Below are 24885 nucleotides of genomic sequence, written 5' to 3' on the forward strand. Positions count from 1 at the left end.
TTGATTTCAGGGAGATTTGGCTGTTATTTCCACCAAGGTGACCAGCTTTGTAGAAGCTTCTTCACTGGCCGGGCTTGCTTACTCACAAAAGTTGATGCTTAAACATTATAATTCAGAAAATGTAAACCAACTTACTTCAGATATAAGGAAGGGAAGCACTCAGTCGGTTACGACGACGAGGGTTCCGGTTGATCCGAATCAACGGAACAGCCTGCTCGTGAAATTAACATGTAAGTGGCTGAGCACTCCACAGACACGTGTACCCTTAACGTAGTTCTCGGGGATATTCAGCGTGACACAGAGAGGCCCTTTGAAATACAGGTACAACAGAAACAGGAAGTAAGAGTGAGAGAAAGTTGTGGTGAAAGAGTACAGCAGGGATCACCACCATCCCCTGCCGGAGCCTCGTGGAGCTTTAGGTGTTTTCGCTCAATAAACACTCACAACGCCCGGTCTGGGAATCGAAACCGCGATCCTATGACTGCGAGTCCGCTTCCCTAACCACTGGGCCATTGCGCCTCCACTTCAGATATACACCACCCAACTGCATTGAAACAAACCAGCTATAACTCTTATATAATAGCAAGGGAATTACACCCTACCGCCTAAAAAAAAAAAAAATTTGTCATCTAAGTCTAATACTCTAATAGATACATAATACTAAAAAATAAAGATGGGATGGTTATGGCTCAAGAGCTTTTGTTCATAGATCTCATCTACTGGGATTAAACAAGAAAGGTATGTTGAACAGAATGGATTCTCATCATCATCATCATTTAGCATCAGCTTTCCATGCTAGCATGGGTTGGACAGTTCAACTGGGGTCTGGGAAGCCAGAAGGCTGCACCAGGCCCAGTTTGATCTGGCAATGTTTCTATGGCTGGATGCCCTTCCTAACGCGAACCACCTCCGTGAGTGTAGTGGGTGCTTTTTACGTGCCACCGGCACAGGTGCCAGATGAGGCTGGCAAACGGACATGATCAGATGGTGCTTTTTACGTACCACCGGCACGGGGGCCAGGTTAGGCTGGCAATGGTCACGATCGGATGGTGCTTTTTACGTGCCACCTGCACTGGTATCACAGCGACAATTTCCGTTGCTGTTTTTCGATTTTGATTCTGATTCTCAATTGCCTCAACAGGTCTACACAAGTAGAGTTTTGTGTCCCAAGAAGGAAAGGTATGCATAAGTAGACTGGCTACATCCCAGGTAGAGGCCATGGGTTATGGTCTCACTTGTACTGCCGGGTCTTCTCACGCACAGCATACTTCCATAGGTCTCGGTCTCTAGTCAACATTGTTTAACATAATCATCATTGTTTAACATATTTTCCATACTGGCATGGGTTGGATGGCTTGAGAGGAGCTGGCCAACAGGAGAGTTGTCCAGGTCCCAATTGTCTGTTTTGGCTTGGTTTCTATGGCTATATGCCCTTCCTAAAGCCAACCACTAGACAGTGTGTGCTGGGTACTTTTACTTGCCACTGGCTCAGGTCTCTTCAGTGAGGCCCAGCATCTGAAGATCCTTTCTCACCACTTCATCCCATGTCTTCCAGGGTTTACTCCTTCAACAGGTTCCTTCTGCAATTAGAGATTGGCACTCCTTTATGCAGCTGTCCTCATAACCCAACATACAATTTTAGCTAGAGAACTGTGCTTCTATTTTCTCAGCGAAAACTGTTTATAAGAAGAAAGTGTGAACAACTGTTTGTGGGCTAAAATAAGTTTTGTTTATGATGCTGTCTTGACATAAGGAAACGAGGAAGTCTTCTACAGGAGGCTTTTAAACAGGGATCATTGAGCCTACTGTTTTAACCCTTAAGGTACCAACCTACTCGAGACTGCTCCTGGTCCTAAATTAAAAACTTCCATTAAAATTTCAGATATGTTTATGCCTCAAACATCAAATTTAATAATTCTTTCTGTTATAGGCCTGGAATTTTGATGGGAAGGGGCTAATTGATTACATGGAACTCAGTGCTTGACTGGTACTTATTTTATCAACCTGAAAGAATGAAAGACAAAGTCAGTTTTGGCAGAATATAAACTCAAAATGTAAACACAGACAAAATGCTGCCAAGCATTTAATCTGGCATGCTAACAATTCTGTCAGCTCACCAACTTAATAATGATTACTATTTTGCTAGTCTTCATTTTCAAAATTAATTGAGACAAAAGTGTGAATGGGTGTGAAGGCGCATGGCTCAGTGGTTAGAGCGTCAAGCTTACAATCGTGAGGTTGTGAGTTTAATTCCCAGACTGGGCTGCGCGTTGTGTTCTTGAGCAAGACACTTTATTTCACACTACTCTGGTTCACTCAGCTGTAGAAATGAGTTGCGACGTCACTGGTGCCAAGCTGTATCGGCCTTTGCCTTTCCCTTGGATAACACTGGTGGTGGCGTGGAGAGGGGAGGCTGGTATGCATGAGTGACCGCTGGTCTACCATAAACAACCTTGCCCAGACTAGGAGGGTAACTTTCTAGTTGCAATCCCATGGTCAGTGTCGTGACAGAAGGGGGTCCCGACTGAATGGATGTGATGGTTTGAATTGGTTACTATTCTAGAAGAGAGAGAATTTAGTGTTGCATAATATCTATTAAGTTATCTGGAAAATTCTGAGCGTCTTTTTAATATGCAAAAAAGGGATATAAATAATTGGCCTTTCAATAAATTTTATTCAATGAAATAATTTCCATTATTATTAATGATTTTTGCCCATCTAATCAGGCAATTTAATTATTCCATCAACATGAAATTTGACTGGTTTTGAAGAAAAAAAGTTATCTATTTGGCTCCTAAAGCATTAAATGTTTTTCCTTGCGATGAGTTCTGTAGAGACAAAACCAAGTGGTAGTTGGATGGTGCAGTATCAGGAGAATATGGTGGACAGGGTAAGTGATCCTAGCCAAGTCCATGTAACTTTGTTGTCGGAACACTATTCCTTTCCTGTTGGCAATCTTAGGCCACAATTCTTTGAGTTTTTTTTTTTTTTTGTTTCAAATTAGCCAGCTGACAACAGGACACATCAGAATTAATGGTCTGGTTTTGTGGGAGAAGCTCATAATAAATAATGCCTTTACGATTCCCACCAAACACAAAGCATAGCTATTGTGGCATGGATATTTGTCTTTGGTTGCTGTTTTGGAGGATCCTTACGCAAACTCCAGGATCTTTTTTGCATTACGTTTTTGTACACAATCCATTTTTCATCTCCAGTCACAAATTGTTTCAAAAAAGGCATGTTTTCATTCTGTTTCAAAAGCAAATCACAGAGTACTGACTCAAGCAATTCTTTTCTGAGAGTTTGTGAGGGTCCCATACATTATAGTGAGAAATGTATCCTAGCTTCACTAGGTGTTCATGAGCCGTACTTTTAGAAATTTCCAACTCCTCTGCAAGTTCTCTTGTGATATTTGAGTTTTCTTTGATTTTTTGCCTTCAAAACATCTTAGTCCAATTTTGAAGGTCTTCCACTGCAACTGTCATCTTCCAAGCTAAACACTCCAGCATTAAATTTTGCAAACCACCTTCAAATTGTTGATTCACCTACAGCATCACCGCCATAAACTTCACAAATGTTTTTACACATCTTTGCAGCATTTTCTCCTGTTTTAAAAAAGAAAAGCATTGCAACACAATTATGAAATTTTTAGTTATCTGTTTCAAATGACAATAAAGGGTAACCGAAATGCAAGATAAATCTATTTTTAGTCAGGAACAAAGAAGAGATGCACTACCACTTCAGGCAATGCCAAAGTTTTAACTGTTATGTTTATGGTGTATTCAATGAAGCATTAAAAGATTTGGCTTAAAAACCACTCATAACTTTCCGTACGACTTAATATTTATGATGCCAGCCTCGTCTGGCCTCCATGCCGGTGGTACATAAAAAGCACCCACTACACTCATGGAGTGGTTGGCATTAGGAAGGGCATCCAGCTGTAGAAACACTGCCAGATCAGACTGGAGCCTGGTGCAGCCTTCTGGCTTCCCAGGCCCCTGTTGAACCGTCCAACCCATGCTAGCATGGAAAGCGGACGTTAAACGATGATGATGATGATGTAAGTTAAGTAGACCAAGTCAAGCTTTTGAGATATTTTTGGAAATCTTTGTTCATGTTGGCATGAACATGTCTTGTTAAATTTTCAAATCTGATTATTTACATACATTTGTTATTATGATTTTCTTAATTTGCTTAATTTTTTTAATTATTTTTTTTTAATTACAGGATTTTGAATTCCAACAGCTGTGTAAATTCCGTTTATTCAAACCTATTGCTGATAGCCATAAACAGAGAAATTCTCTCTTGACTTGTTCAAGCAAATATGGACTTTGTTTTGCGGGGTTTGGAAATAGTAAGTAGTTTTGTTACTGTTTTTGTTATTCTCTTTCACTCTTTTACTTGTTTCAGTCATTTGATTGTGGCCATGCAGGAGCACCGCCTTTAGTCGAGCAAGCCGACCCCAGGACTTATTCTTTGTAAGCCTAGTACTTATTCTATAAGTCTGTTTTGCTGAACCACTAAGTTACGGAGACGTAAACACACCAGCATCTGTTGTCAAGCGATGTTGGGGGGGACAAACACAGACATACAAACATACACACACACACACACACATATGAATATAAGATGGGCTTCTTTCAGTTTCCATCTACCAAATCCACTCACAAGGCTTTGGTCGGCCCGAGGCTACTGTAGAAGACACTTGCTGAAGGTGCTACGCAGTGGGACTGAACCCAGAACCATGTGGTTCGTAAGCAAGCTACTTACCACACAGCCACTCCTACGCCTATTATTAATTTTTAAAAATTTATCGAATGCGACTCACTGAGATAATTGTATTGGCTAATTATACACCCATGCTGTAGTCACCAGTGTTTTATTTGACTATTCTGATTCTTTTTGAAGTCAAAGCTAACTACCACCACCAAAGAAAAGTTCTATTCATCAGCATGAATCAATGTTGCTCTGCCTGTTAGAAATCTCTATATATAAATGGCAAAATGTCTGCATGTGTGTCCTTTATACAAATCCACAATTTTTCAGTTAGAGAGGGCTCGCACTTTCTATAGTCATTCAAAACCGTCCAAGGGTGGTCGTGCACCTCCTTACATTTCCCAAGTCACCCCGCAAAGCTATTAAAAAATCAATAGAAGTGACTTTTTTGTGAATTTTCTATCCAAAACCCAATCAAAATGCCCAAAACTTGATGCGCCAATTGAATGCCAGCTAGCTGTATGTGATTGGTCAGAGATTTGGACAGTATTCGCGTGTATGTGCGCACGCATGCAGCTGTATATGCATACACTAGCACTATGACCTGGCATTGCCGGGTCATAGTGCTAATATTAGATAATGGGGACTAGAAAACTTTATCAGAGGAAGTAAAAGGCATAACACATTTTATTATTTGCAATAAAGAAGTTGAATCTCATTGTTCTTGAAGGCTTTAACGATGTATTTAAAGTAATTCTGGTTATTGAATTGGTGACATTGTTGAATACAGAAGACTGGAAATAGTTGGCCGTAAATAGGCTTTACTCTCCTTCTGGTATTTGTCATTAGTTGTTTCAATTGTGAAACTTGCTTATCAAGAGTCAGCCATGTTTATATATCATTCCAAAGTTTTGTTATTGACTGGCTGGTGAGGTGATGGAAATAACTGAGTAGTAATAATAGCAGTAATTATTACCACAGTATTCACAAACACATTCCATAACTGGAATAAAAAATATTGTTCCTCAGTCCCAGTTGACCCTGATTGAGCAGTGAGCAGCAGTCCAGCCATGACTGACACGTCTTTTCCTGAAACACAATGCATCCGGGACAGTAGGGCCAAGAAGGTACTCCTTTGCTGTAATGTATTAAACTTGTTCTGTTGTGTCTGGGGAGAGTCATTAGTGCCTTATTATTTAACACATTCACTGGTAAAATTTCCACTTCTTTCTTTTTTTAAAATAAAAAAATAAGTGGAAATTTTATCTGTGAGTGTGTTACATTATAAGGCACAAAAAGAAAATGACTCTCCCCAGACACAACAGAATATGCTTCAACACACGAACTCATATAAAGAATCTTGCAAACCAAATCCAAAAACGAAATATTAAACTTGTATTTTATGCAAATACTTTGTCCTTCACGATATTTTGATTGGCTTATTCTCTTGGAGTATTGAGCACAGTATGTCTGCTATTCTTCATCATTTAACATCCATTTTCCATACTGGCATGACTTGGAATGGTTTGACTGAAAGCTGGGGAGCTGTACCAGGTTCAAGTCTGAATTGACATTGTTTCTACTGTTGGATGCACTTCCTATCGCCAACCACTCCAAAAGTGTAGTGGGTGCTTTTTACATGCCACTGACACAGGTGCCAGTTACGAAACACCAGCATCGGCCACAACTGTGATCTCACTTGGCCTGACAGGTCTTCTCAAGCACAGTACATTGCCAAAGGTCTCAGTCACTTGTCACTGCCTCTATGAGGCCCAAAGTTCAGAGGGTTTTTTTTTACATGTCATCAGCACAGGTGCCAGTTATGTGACAATTTCATTTGGCTTGACTGATCTTCCCAAGCATGGTATATTGCCCAACGTTTGAAGGGTGTTTATTACGTGCCACCAGCATGGGTGCCAGTTATGTGACACTAGCATCAGCTACGACTGCAAATTCACTTAGCCTGACAGGTCTCCTCAAGTGAGAGCTCATTGAAATAATAATTGTTTTGATTTCAAACTCAGCCTATGAATTTGTATAAGAATAAGGCATCTAAAAGGTGAATGTTGAATGTAACAGCATTGGAGAAAAATTCACAAGAAGGAAGATGAAAAATTTGGAAAATATCCTAAAGGGACATGTTCGTTGGTTTTGCTAAAGGAATCTCCTCATCCATGCAATGTTAAATCATGGTCACTTGAAGCTGTTGCCCAGGAACCCCAATTTTTACCAGACGTTCTGTGACTTGCTATCAAATAAATGAAAGGGCGGTGAGCTGGCAGAAATGTTAGCACACCGGGCGAAATGCTTAGCGGTATTTTGTTCTAAGTTCAAATTCCGACGATGTCGACTTTGCCTTCATCCTTTCGGGGTCGATAAATTAAGTACCAGTTACGCACTGGGATCGATGTAATCGACTTAATCCGTTTGTCTGTCCTTGTTTGTCCTCTCTGTGTTTAGCCCCTTGTGGGTAGTAAAGAAATAGGTATTTCATCTGCCGTTACGTTCTAAGTTCAAATTCTGCCGAGGTCAACTTTGCTTTTCATCCCTTCGGGGTCGATAGATTATGTACCAGTTACGCACTGGGGTCGATGTAATCGACTTAATCACTTTGTTTGTCCTTGTTTGTCCCCTCTATGCTTAGCCCCCTGTGGGAAATAGAGAAATAAGGAAGGGCTTCTGTACATTCCTTTTCCTGGATGCCCATATTGATGTTCATACAGGCCTCTAATCATCTTCATCAATATTTATCATCCATTTTCCATGCTGGCATGGGTTGAATGGCTTGACAATAACTTGCAAGGCCAAGGACAGCACCAAGTTCCATAGTTTGTTTTTGCTTGATTTCTGTGGCTGAATGCTCTTCCTAACACCATTCACTTTACAGAGTGCACTGGGCGCTTTTTACATGCTACCAGCACCCACGCCAATGCTATTTACATGGTACCTTGGTTTTAGGATCTCGATTCCGTTGTGATGGGTGGGTCTTCTCGAATATAGCAATGCGCCATATATCTCAGTCCTAAGGGACTCAAAAGTCAGCAAAGCTGATGAGATTACAAAAGATGGAAAACACATGATTTTGAAGTTAGATGTGTCTAACAGTCCAAATATTTTAGTTATTCTTTTACAGCTTCTTCAAGTTTGCCATTATTAATTTATTTTTACTTTCTAGGTTTGCTTGGTTTCAAAAGTACGGACCTTCTACGACTGGACGAAGAAAATATTGAACAAAGGAGCCAGAATATCATTGAAACTCTACCACTTCTCAAGAACTTTTGCCTCAGTGGGAAACTTCTAAATGTAGCTATTAGTTGTGATGATCTTGTTCTTGCTGTTGTCGTTGAGGCAGCTACAACTGTACTATATTTCTTTGAAACAAAAGCATTCCTCAATCCTGTAAGTAAATTTCTCTGTTTAGTTAATTATAATGCAATGAACTGCTGTGTTTATGTTTATTTCAATTCAATTCAATTCAATTTATTGGCTCAAAAAGCAAAAGCAAGGCCATGTAGGGGGACAGGGAGTTATGTACAGGGAGGGTGGTCATAGAAAGAGTTCAGGCCGTTTCTGGTCAAGAGAGACTTTGAACCGAGCGGTTGTCGGCATCTTCACTATCTCGTCCTGCAGCTTATTCCACGGAGAAAGCACCTCTCCTTCGATTGAGATGAAATCGTCGTAGATAGAGCTTTTTGGAGTGACCCCGCAGCCCACGCTCTGGAGCAGGAATGAAGAACCGCTCTTTCGAGAGGTTATATATTTATGGCAAAGTGGTTAAGATAATTTTGCAACCATGTGTCTTAGTTTTGATTCTATAATACTGTACCTTGGACAAAACCTTGTGAGTAATGTTTGTTACCTGTAAACTCCCCTGTGTTTGTAACTGCTTGGAAAACAAGGTCTGCTGTGTTGGACAAAAATCCTTTGGGATTTTTTTTCTGACTCAGTTGACTTCAACTTTTGTTCCGGGATGACTAAAACTCTTGCTGACAGTGCTCCTGTATAGGCCAATGGTTGAAGGGTGGTGAGCTGGCAGAATCGTTAGCACGCCGGACGAAATGCTTAGCAGTATTTCGTCTGCCGCTATGTTCTGAGTTCAAATTCCGCTGAGGTCGACTTTGCCTTTCATCCTTTCGGGGTCGATTAAATAAGTACCAGTTATGCACTTAATACCTTATGCCTGGCCTTGTTTGTCCTCTCTATGTTTAGCCCCTTGTGGGCAATAAAGAAATAGGTTGAAGCACTGAAAGAAAGAACAAAAGTACACACACACATACTCTATATATCTCAGAATTTGAAAATTACATCATGTCCCATAAGAAGTGACTGAGAGGTTTAGTGACAGGAAGAACATCCAACTGTAAGACATTGCATCAGAAAAATCTGTTCAATCTAAGCTGGCATGGAAAAGCACATGTATCTTTGTTGTTTGTTCCTTCTCGAGCCATGCCTGGCTCATAAGGGCCGGTTTCTTGGCGTATAGGTTCTCCACCTGGACGGGACGCCAGTCCATCGCAGGTGAGCTGCAAGATGCAGGAGGAAAGAGTGAGAGAAAGTTGTGGCGAAAGAGTCAGCAGAAGCTTCACCATTACCTACTGCTGGAGCCACATGGAGCTTAGGTGTTTCGCTCATAAACACACACATCGTCCAGTCTGAGATTCGAACCTGCGAGTCCGCTGCTCTAACCACTAGGCCATGTGCCTCCACACATGTATTATGATGGTGTGTGTGTGTGTAGACAGACCTGCACAGTTGGTTTTAGTGTTTAGAATATGCAGTTTTGGCTTTAGTGTTTAGAGCATGCACACTTATAAATAATTTACAGGTGTAAATTAAACTGGTTTCCTGCATTGGCTCAAGACTATAAAGTTATAGGGGAAGGACATAGTTGAATGAATGAACTCTCATTATATGACTGAGTTTGAAACTAATGAAGAATTTTGTAAAATATCTTTCTTTGGAACAAAAACAAACATGAAATTTTGATCTGAGGTTTTCATTTAGATCACCTTTAAACAGGAAGTTAGTTTCATAGAATGAGGAATGGTTTCAGATGAATGAAAAGGAGCCATTGGTGCTGTTCTTTATCTTTTAATGACATTTAATAAAATTTAGCTTTGCTTTCGGTTTATTAGTCATTCTGAGTTTAAATCCTGTTAGTCATCTTTGTTTTAACTATGTCTCTAGGCTTGATAAATTTCTATAAAATACTAAATTAAATCAAACATCAATATTTTTTTGTTAATGCTCCAAATGTATTTTTGTTCTTCTAAGTCTGTTAACGCATTTCTCATATTCTGTTTTATTTTATGTTGTTATTCAGTTGCTATAGTGGGAAAAAAAATCTGAATTTATTTTAATCACCAGACCTTTCTCTTAACAGGGAGATATCGGGCCATTCCTAGTTCACAGCATGGAGCCTGGGATCCAGGTGAAAGACCTTGCTTGGAATCCTAAAATGCCAGAGTTACTTGCAGTCTGCTGTTCAAATGGCAATGTTAGTATGTTCAAGATTGCTGCTGACGTAAAAGTGGTTGCTGAAGTGTCTGTTGGTGCTTCTTGTTGTAAGTGAGCTTTTAGCTTCTCATATTTTATTTTGGAACAGCTAAATGATGACTATTTTAACTACAACATTTTTAGATGAATTTCCTTTGGGTTGGATAACAGAGATTGCTTTCTTTACACCACAATTTTTTAAAATTCCTGAAGAAAGGCATTCCAGCTGTAACCATCCAGTCTTTTTAGTGAAATCTAAGACTACATTATCTTTTGTGTTTTATCCTTCTTTATGATGAATGGGTGTAATTTCAGAGAGATTTACCTGCTACTTTTAGCAGGTTGAGTGATTGTGTAAAAAAAAAACCTTCATTGGCTTACTAATTTTATCATCTTGAAGGCCATATAGAGTGGCAGAAACAGTGTAACATTAGACTAAATACCTTGCTCTAATTAGTTTTGTCTCTGTGTTCAGAATTTAAATCCCTTTGAAGGAGGGTGGGGCTTCAATAAAATATTTCCCAATACAAACTATTGGACTGGGCTCAGGTTTAAATCCTCTCTACCGCTTTTCTACAAATTGATGACCAAGTACCAGTTTTAAAAACATAATTGTTTACTTCATTAAGATTAGAAAAATGTTTCAAATGAAATAGTTGGTGTTTTTATGACACTGTATCAGTGCTCCACAACTAGTATTCCGCGGCACACTGGTATACCACGAGACGATGCTAGGTGTGCCACAGTGTAACCTGAATCTAATTTTTTTCCCTATTCTTTTAGTTATATTTTTAGTTCAGGTATACCACTGAATTCTAAAAACTGTAAGTGTACTGTAAGTGTAAAAAGGTTGCAGAGTACTGCATGATATTAACATACCATATGTTTATTCACGAACATTTATTAAAGCTCTTATAGAATAAGTACCAGGCTTAGAAAAACTTGTACTGGGGTAAATTCACTCAGCTAAAATTCTTCAAGGCAGTGCCCCAGCATGGTCACAGTTTAATGATTGAAACAGTTTAAAGATTAAGAAGGTGTATGGAAACAACAAAACATTACAAATATTGATTTTTGGGACTAGTGTTCTTTAAACCGTCAGTATTGAAACTGGTCATTATCATCATCATCGTTTAATGTCCGCTTTCCATGCTAGCATGGGTTGGACGATTTGACTGAGGACTGGAGAACCAGATGGTTACACCAGGCTCCAATCTGATCTGGCAGAGTTTCTACAGCTGGATGCCCTTCCTAACGCCAACCACTCTGAGAGTGTAGTGGGTGCTTTTACATGCCACCGGTACGAGGGCTAGTCAGGAGGTACTACGGCCATACTCAAATGGTGTTTTTTACGTGCCACCTGCACAGGAGCCAGTCCAGCAGCACTGGCAACGACCTCACTCGAATGATTTTTCATGTGCTGCTGGCACAAGTGCCAGTAAGGCAACGCTGGTAACGGTCACGCTCAAATGGTGCTCTTTACCGGAAGCCTGTTAGCTGCTCTGTAAACGATCACTCTTGGATATCTGGCAAAAATATTCTACCTGTCTTATGTTCAAACTGACTAGATCTGGCCTCTCACACCTATCATACAATGTTATTCTAAAGATAAACAGTCACGTCATCAAAATTTTGAAGTTATGATTAATTCAAAACAAAATAAATAATTAAGCATTGCATTTGACAATAATCTAAATGCTAAAGAGTTGATATTTTAATCAATTTTGATATCTTTGGACAGTGCTATTCAGTCAAGGAATATGACTTGGATGTAGCTAATGTGCACACCTAACTTTTGAATTTTTGTTTTCTGGAGTGGTTGGCATTAGGTAGGGCATCCAGCTGTAGAAACCTTGCCAGTTCAGATTGGATGTTAAACAACGATGGTGAGGGGCCAAAATCACAGCTGGTTCACTCTCTTCTTGTTGCTATACATTCCCTACAGGTTGTGTGACACAAAACAATGAAACAAAAAAAAACCCTTGCTAGTATGATTGTTTAACCTGCTAGAAATAGCAGCTACATCCCTCTCTTACATTAAAATGGTTGCATTGAACAGTATAGTGTCTGCTATACAAAAATGTCTTTGTTTGGTCAGTGCTGACCAGAAGCTAAACAAGAACTTAATTCAGATCAAAGCAGGATGAAACTAAACAATGTATCATGTTAGTCAGTCTAGTGTTCTGTAGCTCCTGACAATTATCTTTTTCTGATTGAAATAATTAGTATTAAACATTCGAGTGAGGTCGTTGCCAGTGCCACTGGACTGGCTCCTGTGCAGGTGACACATAAAAAACACCATTTGAGCGTGGCTGTTGCCAGTACCTCCTGACTGGCCCTCGTGCCGGTGGCACGTAAAAGCACCCACTACACTCAGAGTGGTTGGTGTTAGGAAGGGCATCCAACTGTAGAAACTCTGCCAGATCAGATTGGAGCCTGGTGCAGCCATCTGGTTCGCCAGTCCTCAGTGAAATCGTCCAACCCATGCTAGCATGGAAATCGGACATTAAACGACGATGATGATGAATCCTGCTGAAATTTGAATTCTCATCATCAATGGACAAAATCTAATTATCATATGATGTTATTCAGTCTAGTGTTCTGTTTCTGACTGTTTCCAATTAAAAAAATTAGAGTTTCTCTTAAAATGCAAGAAAAATAGAAAATAAAATTTATAATTCTTTAATACCTTTTTCTTTATCTTTTTTTTCTTTTTTTTTGTTTTTGTCTTATAGTATGCTGGAGTCCCAAAGGCAAACAGTTAGTTGTTGGAACTAAAACAGGTGAACTGAAACAGTTTCAACCCCAGTTGACAATAACAAAAAATTGGCCTCCTCCAAACAACCTTGGTGATGGTCATCATGAAGGTTTGTCAGTAACTTTGTCTTTGATTATTGGATAAATTCTTTGTTTTAGATTTGTTTTTATTGTATTCCAAAGAGGCAGATTCTATGAGGCATCTCTTTTACTTGTTTCAGTCATTTGACTGTGTCTATGCTGGAGCACCGCCTTTAGTCGAGCAAATCGACCCCAGGACTTGTTCTTTGAAAGCCTAGTCCTTATTCTATCGATCTCTTTTGCGAACCGCTAAGTTACGGGGGCGTAAACACACCACCATCGGTTGTCAAGCGATGTTGGGGGGACAGACACACAAACATACACACACACACACACACACACACACCCATCCATTCACAAGGCTTTGGTTGGCCTGAGGCTATAGAAGACACTTGCCCAAGGTGCCACGCAGTGGGACTGAACCTGGAACCATGTGGTTGGTAAGCAAGCTACTTACCGCACAACCACTCCTATGCCTAGGTATGTGTAACAAGTATTAAACTTGTGGTATAATTTATATCAGTTTAATGAACAAGTTTCCAGCACTTTGAATCTTGTCCTTGGAGAAAAGTAACGACCAGCTGGATGGCACAGGGTGGAATTTTACTAATGCTAACCTTATTTTGCTAAATAAAAGCATTGTTGTCCTTGTATACAGGCTGTTCCCTGCATCCCTCTCCAGCAGAGCATTCCTAACCTTGCAGGCTTATGGGTGCTGGTGCCATGTAAGGGCACGTGTTGTGCTGTGTAAGAGCACCCTCTACACTCTGTAAAGTTGTTGGCATTAGGAAGGGCATCTAGTCAGAAACCATGCTGAAACAGACATGGAACTTGGTCAGCTCTTCAGCTGGTCAGCTCCTGTCAAATCATCCAACCCATGCTAGCATGAAAAATGGACGTTAAATGATGATGATGATATATAACAGCATCAGAAGCAGTATTAATAACAAAGGTGGCAATCTGGCAGAAACGTCAGCATGCCGGGCGAAATGCGTAGCCGTATTTCGTCTGCCGTTATGTTCTGAGTTCAAACTCCGAGGTCGACTTTGCCTTTCATCCTTTCGAGGTCAATAAATTAAGTACCAGTTATGCACTGGGGTCGATGTAATCGACTTAATCCGTTTGTCTGTCCTTGTTTGTTCCCTCTGTGTTTAGCACCTTGTGGGTAGTAAAGAAATAAGTATTAATAACAAATGGTAATCTGATCTCCAACTTAACATGGAGGTTCTATTAGAACACGGAATACCAGGTTATTTACCTTCAGAGAATCTCTTAAAAACACTCGAAATTATATTCTTGACAGATAATAGTCTGCTTCATCTATCAGATCACATGATTTCACCCTGCTATGGGTTCCTCAGTGACAGATGTTCAACAGTGCAATAACAGGCAAATCTCCTGTCAACTATATATAGAATCTAAGTGTCTATTCAAACTCTGGTGTTACAAATAGCCAATGGGCTTATTGAAAAATAGATAATGGCAACAGAAGTATTATTAACTAGCAGTATCGCCCAGCGTTTTTCGGGTTTGTTTCAACCCTTTAGAATTGGAATTTTTGAAAAGTAAAAATTTTGCATTATGTAGCTTGTTATTCTCTTTAAGTGATCATTTTTCTGGTTGAAATACACCGAAAAATGGCGACACAGCAATAAAAAAAATTGTAAAAAAAATAGGGATTTTCAGAGAAAAAAAGAATCTTTTTGATGTAAATAATTTTTGGTAGTAACATGGTCAGATTTGAATTTTTTTCTTCTACGGAAGGGAGAGCAAGCCTTCTTCTCTCATACTCTCAATTTTGATCAACTTGCACCACAGAGTCTAGGAGGAAATAGTGTTAGTTGAAGGCTACCAAACCTGCCATACACAGACAACTTCAGCTTTATATATATGTAGAGATATGAAAAAGTAATCTTGATCTCCAACTTAACATGGCGGTTGTTTTAGAACGCAGAATACCATGTTATTTACCTTGAGAGAACCTCTCATAAGGACTTGTGCATAAAAGTACTCAAAATTATATCATCAACCAATGAGCAGTCTGCTACAGCTAGATCACATGATTTCACCCTGCTATGAGTTCCCCTAGTGACAGATATCCACCACTCTGTGTGTGTGTGTGTGTGTCTATATTGATAATATTATTTTATAAGCTTAAAGCTTCTAAGTGATTACCATGCATTGACTAAGGTAAAGGGTCTAATATTGGGGCATGTAAACCCTTGAGGGGGAAAAAAGCAGAGTTGTCTGTGTGTGTGTGGGGGGGGGGGACTTTTTTGTGGCCAGATGCTCTTGATGATACTAACCTTTTTCATTACTTAGCACATGCACCAATGTTGTATATTCTAAACACTGGGGAACACATAGCAAAACCTCTTATTTATAAAGATCTATTTTATCATTAAAGATTTGTAGGGGTTACATTTGTACCTCATTCCTGACAATTCAATTAATTCTCTTGGTCTTCCTTTCAGCTGCAGTTTGACCTTGTGGGTTTAACTGAAACTAAAATGTGGTAGTTTGTTGGATAGACTCTATTTTTGGATGACTGACCTGGCTTAACTCTTAAGCATTTAAACCAGCCATATCAGGCCAAAATATTCTACCTGTTTCACGTTCATATCATCAAGAACTGGCATCTGACACCTACTCTACAATGTCATTCTAAAAAAAACACTCAATCACATTGAAATCTCAAAGCTATGAGATAATGCATGATTTATTTCCAAACAATGTGAATAAATAAGCATTACATTTGACAGAGTAATCTGAATGCTAGAGGAGTATACACTTGTTCTTTGTGTGCCTCTAGCAGTATTCACTGTTTCATAAATATTCAATCCAAGTCTCTCGTCTGATGAAAACTTGATGTTTGGATCTGATGTTTCTTACTGTAGCAAACCATTGTTCTCCATTTCTTACTACCAACCTTAGAAACCCTGCAAAAAGCCATGAGTTTTGGCCTTCTTAATATATTTGAAAATGGTCAGGGACATTGTTTTTCCTTTTCTTCTTGCTTGCTGGAATACTAAAAAACAAATTACATTGAATTTCTGTTGCAAGATTCCTGATGTGAAACCATGTGTTGAAACTTATATTTCAGGCTGGTAATTTTCTTTTTTTTTTTTTTTTGTCAATTAAACACATGCACTGTATATTTGTTCTTCGCTTGTTTATTATTGTTCCTATTTTATCTTATGTCCATTGTCTGGAAATCTCTTGTCACACATCTGTGACCTCTTCAGCAACTCTTTCCATCTATGTGTATCCTCCTGCTTCACCTAGTCCATTCATAGGACAGAATGGAGTAGGTGGAGCAGGAGGATATATGTGGGTGGAAAGGGTTGCTGAAGAGGTCGCAGATGTGTGACAAGAGATTTCTAGACAATAGACATAAGATAAAAGAAGAACAATAATAAATGAGTGATGACGGAATATATAGTGTATGTGTTTATTTGGCAAAAAAAAAAAAATTACTGTCCTAGTTATAAATTTATTCTAAGAAAATATTATGAGTGAAAAATGTCATTCAACTCAAATAATTATTGTTAAACATGTACTGTAGTTCTGTTCATATATATACTTACAGTCTTCGATGTCGTCTGGGTTGCTACATACATGTTCATTGCTGCATACCAAATTGCGGGTAGACGACAACCTGCAGTCCAAATCGTGAATGTCCCGGTAAGTTTCTTTTTGTTTTTATTTTGAACATTACCATGTGCCATGAATGGAATTATTTGTTTTTCATCATCATCATCGTTTAACGTCCGTTTTCCGTGCTAGCATGGGTTGGACGGTTCGACCGGGGCCTGAGAAGCCAGGAGGTTGCATCAAGCTCCAGTCTGATCTGGCAGTGTTTCTACAGCTGGATGCCCTTCTTAACGCCAACCACTCTGTGTGTGTGTAGTTGGTGCTTTTTACGTGCCTCCGGTACAGGTGCCAGGGGAGGCTGGCAGTGGCCACGATCGGTTGGTGCTTTTACGTGCCACCGGCACAGAAGCCAGTCAAGGCAGCGCGTCTTTATAAAATTCACTTGATTTTCAAATTAAATTTGATCATCTCTAGACAGAGGAAAAGGAGGAGGGCACAATAATCGTATTGTTGTGGTATCAATAGAAAGTACAAATCAAAAACTGTGTTTGAATTGGAGCTATAGGAGAAGACATTTACCAAAATATAAAATTTTTTATCTTTTACTTGTTTCTGTCATTAGCCTGTGGCCATGCTGGGGCACCACTTTGAAGAGGTTTTAATTGAATATCTGTTTCTTAAAGCCTAGTACTTTATACAGGGTGCAATGGGTAAATTGTTGCCATTTTATATTTTTAATTTCACGCATGCGAATTATTTGTTTTTGATTTTGTTGACTACACAGTATAGTAGGGTAATAAATTTACTCTTTAGTATTTGAAGATATTTTTATGCAATGTTGGTAAATATATGTTAAAATGAGATCTCAGTGTTATTTCCATTTTTGTGTAATTTAGACGATAATTTATTCGCCTTACCCTGTATCATCATCGTCGTTTAACGTCCGTTTTCCATGCTAGCTTGGGTTGGATGGTTCAACTGGGGTCTGGGAAGCCAGGAAGTTGCACCAGGCTCCAGTCTGATCTGGCAGTGTTTCTACAGCTGGATGTCCTTCCTAACACCAGCCACTCCGTGAGTGTAGTGGGTGCTTTTTACGTGCCACCAGCACAGGTACCAGAGGAGGCTGGCAACGGCTACGATCGGTTGGTGCTTTTTACATTTCACCAGCACGGAAGCCAGTCAAGGTGGCGCTGGCATCAGCCACATTTGGATGGTGCTTTTTATATGCCACCAGTACGGGTATCACAATTACAATTTCCTTTTTTCTTTGTTTTGATGTTGATGTACTTGACTCAATAGGTCTCCTCAAGCACAGCAGGTTACCCTACGATCCAAGGTACTTTTGAATGGGCTGGGGCTGGTTATGTGAAACTGGTGTAGGATACAGCCGTGAACTCACTTTATTTGCTGGTCTTCACAGCATATCTCTTTTATATATAGAGAACAAATTTAGAGTGGTTTGTAGGTATTTGACATCTACTTCTAGTTGATTCAGTAGTGATTCAGGTGAACAAATACAGCAGTTGAGAGGTAGGCCTACTATTGTTATTCTTTTGTGATTCTGTTCATTAGTTTGTCTGAGCTGTATGCAACTATTTATTTTTTTGCTCAGGAACCCAGGTGGAAGGTAAAGTTAGACACAAGGGGCCAGATCTGAGAGGGTTAAGATTAAACTGAATCTACAGCATATATCATCATCATCATCATCATCATGTCCGCTCTCCATACTAGCATGCGTTGGACGGTTTGACTGTGAGTTGGCGAACCAGATGGCTGCACCAAGCTCCAGTCTTGATCTGGCAGAGTTTCTACGGCTGGATGCCCTTCTTAACGCCAACCACTCCGAGAGTGTAGTGGGAGCTTTTACATGCCACTGGCATGGGGGCCGGTCAAGCGGTACTGGCAACAACCTCGCTTGAATTTTCACACATGGGCCAGTCAGGCAGTACTGGCAATATATATATATATATATATATTTATATTTCATATTCTTTTTCTCACTTTCAGAAAGCTGGAGATCCTAGTTTCATAAATTTTAGAGACCCTTGTTTTGGTGCTGGAGATCGAGACAATAAATATAATTTAGAACTTCTTATTGGCTGGTAAGTGCTGAATTTCTCTTTAAGTTTTATGGATTAACTTTGAATATGTGTGTTTATGTTGTCAAATCTACAAACGTAGGATTAGGTGCTGTTAGCTGCAGTCTAGATTAACCTTTTCGTTATCATACTTCTGTTGCAATTAATTTTTAAAATATGAAGAATTTAGTGAATTAACTTTGTCGTTATTAAACTGGTTAATTAACTTGAAATTTTGATGAAAGGCTTTACCTTACATCACTTTGAAATAGAAAGTCGAATCACAGAACCACGGTCAATCACAGGCGGTTTGCCTTTAAAAGGATAGGATTAAGCATCTTTTACATCATCTGGGCTTAAAAATTTAAAAAAATCTAATCCTCATTTTCTATCCATATAACAAATTTTGTTAACAGTAGTGAAAAACATGAATGGATCAGGTTTCATTTACTATTTATTTCACTGGAGTTCAGCTGCCACAAATGTGAATATGAATATTGATTCCATAATTTGGATGCTAGTATTGCTAAAAGGACAAAATTCTGCAAGCCGGATATATTGAATAAATAAACTCTTTGAAGCAATAATTGGAATGTCGAGTGAAGAATTTGTTATAGAAGAACCAAAGTTGCTCAGGATAACTTAAATAATTTGTCAATCATTCTGGAAATAAAACAGCTAAGGAAGCAAAATATATCACTTTCCATGTTTTAGATGAAGCTGACAGAATGAAGAGCTTTAAAGCAACGTGGTTGACCGTCCAGCGTACTAGCGGCAACTGAACTAACTTTTTACCTGAAGGTGCATTCTAGCCTTGGGCGGATGTTGTTGCTTGAATCCATACAATGCCAATCCTACCTTGATAGCGTCTGTCCAAGTGCAACTAACTTACGCCCCAGTGTAAAAATAGTTTAACAATGTCTCACTACAGTACCAACCATTCAAAGTGGAAAAGGGATACTTGAGAAGTCATGAGAAGTGGTGAAGACTTCTCAAGAGACTGAACCTCTTTTGGAAATCTTGCAAGCATGTTGTTATGAATGTTAACCCTTTCGTTACCGTATTTATTTTGAGACTCTCTGTGTTTCTTTCAATTATTTTAAATATAACAAAGAATTTAGTAAAATAACTTCGTTATCATTAAGCTGGTGTTAGGAACATAAATTGTGACTAAGGATTGGTGGAAGATTTTAATTCAAAACTTATGAAAACAAGACATTTGTACTACAGAGCCAGAGCTGGTTTCAGTCGGGTTGGTATCGAAAGGGTTAAAGTGATAGTGGTAGTAATAGTTGTAGTCGATGGTGGTGGAGGCTGGGATGTATAATATGTCTACATTTGGGTCTCTGTATATTATAGTCTTAACGAGTTCCACCTGCCTCTCATCACTTTGATACCCTCTTATCTCTATTACACTCTCTTTCTCTTATTCATCATCTCTCCTCTTCACCATACCATGTTGCTGTGTAACAAGAGATGCCATTGATTCAGTTTGTCCGTATTCAGTCCCCTACTACCTATTTCTTTACTACCCACAAGGGGCTAAACACAGAGGGGACAAACAAGGACAGACAAAGGGATTAAGTCGATTATATCGACCCCAGTGCATAACTGGTACTTATTTAATTGACCCCGAAAGGATGAAAGGCAAAGTCGACCTCGGCAGAATTTGAACTCAGAACGTAACGACAGACGAAATACTGCTAAGCATTTCGCCCGGCGTGCTAACGTTTCTACCAGCTCGCCGCTTTTTCAGTCCCCTACTACCACTATCATCATTCTCATCACTTTACTTTTACCTCCCTCCCTTTACAGTGCCTGCATAACAACATAGACTAAGGTGCTTTTTTTATGTGGCACCAGTACCAGTTACAGAAATGCTCTGTGGAACTGACAAAATTTTCGGTTCTTCAAAGTGATGTAGCACAGGTTTCAGTAGTCCCTTTAAATATAGCATATCTTTGATGACAGTAAACATGATAAATGTAGTCCACACACCCTATGCAATGTCACTGGTTCTTCATTTAATGGGTTTTTTTTCCCCTCTGTTTTGCAAGTCACTTGGCAACCTCACGAGTGCCAGTGACAGGAGATAAGTACTCGGTACACATTATAAAGTGGTTGGTGTTAGGAAGGGCATCCAACTGTAGAAACCACTCCAAAGTGACACTGAAACTGGTTGCAGCTCACCAGATACTGTCATTGACCAACCCATATTGACATGAAAAATGCATGTTGACTGATCGTGTTTGTATTTTTAATCTTCAAATTTCTTTTTTCCTTTTTTTTTTGTCACTAGGGACATGGTTGTTTTGGCTTCAAGCAATTCTTTAGAAGCTGCTATTATTGCCAGAAACTTAGATACAGAAGTAAGTATCTTCCTCTTGTTCCTATAACAGTTGTTGTAAAAAAAAATTAATATCCATGAACTGGTTTCCCTCATTGGTGAAAGAAGGAGTAAAAGAAATAGTAGATCACCAGACCCATTCACTGTATTAAAATCTGACAGTCTACATTTAAAATTCAAACTGTTGACATTGCTTTCCTCCTACCAGGTTGATAAAATAAATATCAATCATGTATTGGGCGCAGGAGTGGCTGTGTGGTAAGTAGCTCGCTTACCAACCACATGGTTCCGGGTTCAGTCCCACTGCGTGGCACCTTGGGCAAGTGTCTTCTACTATGGCCTCGGGCCGACCAAAGCCTTGTGAGTGGATTTGGTAGACGGAAACTGAAAGAATCCTGTCGTGTATATATATATGTATGTGTGTTTGTATGTCTGTGTTTGTCTCACCAACATCGCTTGACAACCGATGCTGGTGTGTTTAGGTCCCCATGACTTAGTAGTTCGGCAAAAGAGACTGATAGAATAAGTACTAGGCTTACAAAGAATAAGTCCTGGGGTCAATTTGCTTGACTAAAGGCGGTGCTCCAGCATGGCCACAGTCAAATGACTGAAACAAGTAAAAGAGTATTGAGGTTGATTCAGTTTATTGCCATCTCCCTCACAAATTTGTGACTTTATATCAGTGTGAGAAATTATTCCCCTGTTGTTGTGTGTGTAAGACACATCAGAACTTTTCTGTGTGTTACTTTTGTAAACTTCTTTTCTTGTTCCTTGCTTTGCTGAAATATGTGTAAGCCATGCGCTAGTGTCAATTCATTCAACTGTTTTCCTCCCTTATACATTTGTGTAAGTTTTGTCACTGTAGGAAATCATTATTCTTAAGGATTATAGTGAATAGCTTTTGTCTAAAAGTATTTTTAACTTCCTGTTGTATGTCTTTAAAACAATCTCATTCTCTTACCCTTTTCTAGAAATCTTGGGACCATTGCATGCTAGAAGATAGTGCACGTGCTGAAGTTCCCTTAACAGCAGAGAAATGTGATAGCTTTCCTGTTGGACTCGCAATTGACTATTCAAACCAAAAACAGATAATAATGAGTAAGTGCTATACTTTACAGAAGTTACTATTGAACTTATCACATATGCATATATACAAGAAACTGTAGTAATAGCATTAGAACTATTTTGTACATGCATTAATGAATGAGTGATCTGTCTAACATTGTAGTGTAGGTATACATATCCACTCCTGTCAGGTTTAAACAAAAGTAATTCAGAACAAACTTATACATAATTTTGATTTGCTCTCTGAAGTCAGGAGAAAGGTTGTCTATGGGTAACTAATGAGAAGTTTATTGTGCCAGTAATGGAATCATTACCGGAACATCTTAGTATTTATCTAACCTTGTGGAATAAAATATTATTCACTTAATTCATAGACATCAGATTGTTTCTGGAGCATTATAAACCTGCAAAACTCCAAAATCTATTCAAAGTATGAGTATTGACATTGAAGAGCCTAGTACAGTCCTTAGTTATTGAACATCTTTGCTTCTTAGTATTTGGTTCATGAAAATAATGAAAATTCAATATTAGAACAAAAAGTGTATTTATAGCCCTGTTTTTAGTGATACAAAAAAATGTACCATCCTTGACAGATTGGAAGGCATAGATTTATCTGCTGCTTATTAGACAAATATCAAAAGGATCATATAAATTTGTGAAATAGCATAGTGATATATAATTGAAAATATATTCTGTTATGAAACTTAGAAACTATCGGAGTAGCTAACTCTGAGCAGACAATATATCTTAACTTGAGTTAATGCAGGATTGTAGGACTTAGCAATCGCAGCTGTTGCTGTATATGGCATTTAATTGGAGATTTGACTAGTCGATGCCATCACGATTTGTGATCTATGATTGGAAAACTGACCAGTTATTATCTTGATTATATGTAAACTGTTATTGCAGGACAGACCTTTCATATACAGAAACCTCATTTTATTAGAAGGCGGCGAGCTGGCAAAAACATTAGCACACCAGGCGAAATGCTTAGCAGTATTTCGTCTGCCGTTACGTTCTGAGTTCAAATTCCGCTGAGGTCGACTTTGCCTTTCATTCTTTCGGGGTCGATAAATTAAGTACCAGTTACGCACTGGGGTCAATGTAATCGACTTAATCCGTTTGTTTGTCCCCTCTATGTTTAGCCCCTTGTGGGCAGTAAAGAAATAAGAAACCTCATTTTATTGGTAGTTCTTAAATTGCATTTTTGTTGTCTAATTTACAATCCAATATTAATTCATTTTATCACTAAATATTTTTCAGATGAGGTAGAGATAGGACCTTTCCCTGTGATGCTGATGCTGTCTACAGACGGTGTATTAGTCCCATTCTTCATGGTTTACAAACACAAGGCAGCTGCCAGTATGACTGTTCCAATTGAAGCACTGAACCCATCAGGACTACGTCCTCAAATACGTAAGAATCTTCTATAATTTCATCTGCAACACTTTCCTTTTGCAAAAATTAGCCTCTGTGGAACTTGTTTTTGTTTTGTAGTGAAGCTGATATAACAACAGCAAGTCAAATCAAGACTTGAACACGCTTTATCAGTTTTATTACTGTGAGATTTGATACTCTGATAATAAGGAAGGAGTTTTTTTTTAACCTAAGGCTTCTTATTGTTATACAATTACTTCTTTTTTTTTCTGAGCTGTTACAGTATTTGAACCTAACCACTAATAATTTCAGATTATTTTTTCATTTAATCTTTCCGTTGATTACATAAAACTTTCTTTCTTTAATACAATATTTTCTGGTCTAAAAGCCAAATTTTTCAAACAGCCAAAAAAGGTAGGTCAACATATACACCAAGATAACTTTGGAGAACCTAAAATTCCACGTAAACTGCAGCAGGATTTAGAAAGATAATGGTGGCGTTTGAATGTTTACACTATATACTATGTCAACTTGTCATCATCATCATTTAACATCTGTTGTCCATGCTGGCATGGTTTGAACAATTTGATTAGAGCTGGGGAGCTGTACCAGACCCCAGTCTGATTTGGCATGGTTTCTACAGCTAGATGCCCTAATTAATGCCAGTATTTTGTCCTGCATGCTAACGATTTTGCCAGCTTGCCACTTGTATGCTGGAAAATATGGTACAATATATTCCCTCTTTACTTCCTTTTTACTGACACACACACAGACTCTCCTCTCCCTACCACCTTTATACTGACTCCAATATACTCACTTTCATTGCTTTACACAGATTACATTCTTCTGTCCATATTTTCAGCGGGAGTTACACAGCTGCCACATATTGCTCAGAGCCCTCCTGCAAATGCTGCCACAGGAACACCAGCCCCTGCAGCACCACCTCCAGCTATGGCAGCCCCTGCAGAGACAAGTTTTAAATTTGGTCTGTTTGATCAGAAGCCTGCTGAAAACAAAGTAAGATATGTTTATTCGGTTATTTTAGCATGTTTTGTTTCTTTCTGTTACCAACTTGCCATTTTCATTCAATCAGTATTATAGTTCTTGTTGTAAGGCATATGGGTTAGTGGTTAGGGTATTTGCCTCACGATTGTAAGGTTGTGGGTTCAATTCCTGGTGACATGTTGTGTCCTTGAGCAAGACACTTTATTTCACGTTGCTCCAGTCCACTCAACCAGCAAAAACATGCAGTACCTGTATTTCAAAGAACCAGCCTTGTCATACTCTGTGTCACACTGAATCTCCTTGAGAACTATGTTAAGGGTACATGTCTGTGGAGTACTCAGCCACTTACATGTTAATTTCACAAGCAGC

The 24885-nt window shown here is 39.0% G+C and overlaps 1 protein-coding gene across 3 annotated transcripts in view; it reads left to right on the forward strand.

The window, feature by feature from the left end:
- The window catches only part of LOC115214921 (nuclear pore complex protein Nup214), an 84043-nt gene that overhangs the window by 2577 nt on the left and 56581 nt on the right, over positions 1-24885 (forward strand). For all 3 annotated transcript variants that reach the window (XM_029783988.2, XM_029783989.2, XM_029783987.2), the window contains exons 2-11: positions 4228-4354; positions 7892-8115; positions 10100-10280; positions 12948-13079; positions 16640-16734; positions 18652-18746; positions 21022-21091; positions 22041-22167; positions 23398-23550; positions 24374-24528. In XM_029783988.2, the coding sequence (XP_029639848.1) occupies positions 4228-4354; positions 7892-8115; positions 10100-10280; positions 12948-13079; positions 16640-16734; positions 18652-18746; positions 21022-21091; positions 22041-22167; positions 23398-23550; positions 24374-24528 (1359 nt within the window). The remainder of the gene's footprint in view (positions 1-4227; positions 4355-7891; positions 8116-10099; positions 10281-12947; positions 13080-16639; positions 16735-18651; positions 18747-21021; positions 21092-22040; positions 22168-23397; positions 23551-24373; positions 24529-24885) is intronic.

This window comes from Octopus sinensis, linkage group LG8 (assembly GCF_006345805.1).
Source record: "Octopus sinensis linkage group LG8, ASM634580v1, whole genome shotgun sequence".
Lineage (NCBI taxonomy): Eukaryota > Metazoa > Mollusca > Cephalopoda > Octopoda > Octopodidae > Octopus > Octopus sinensis.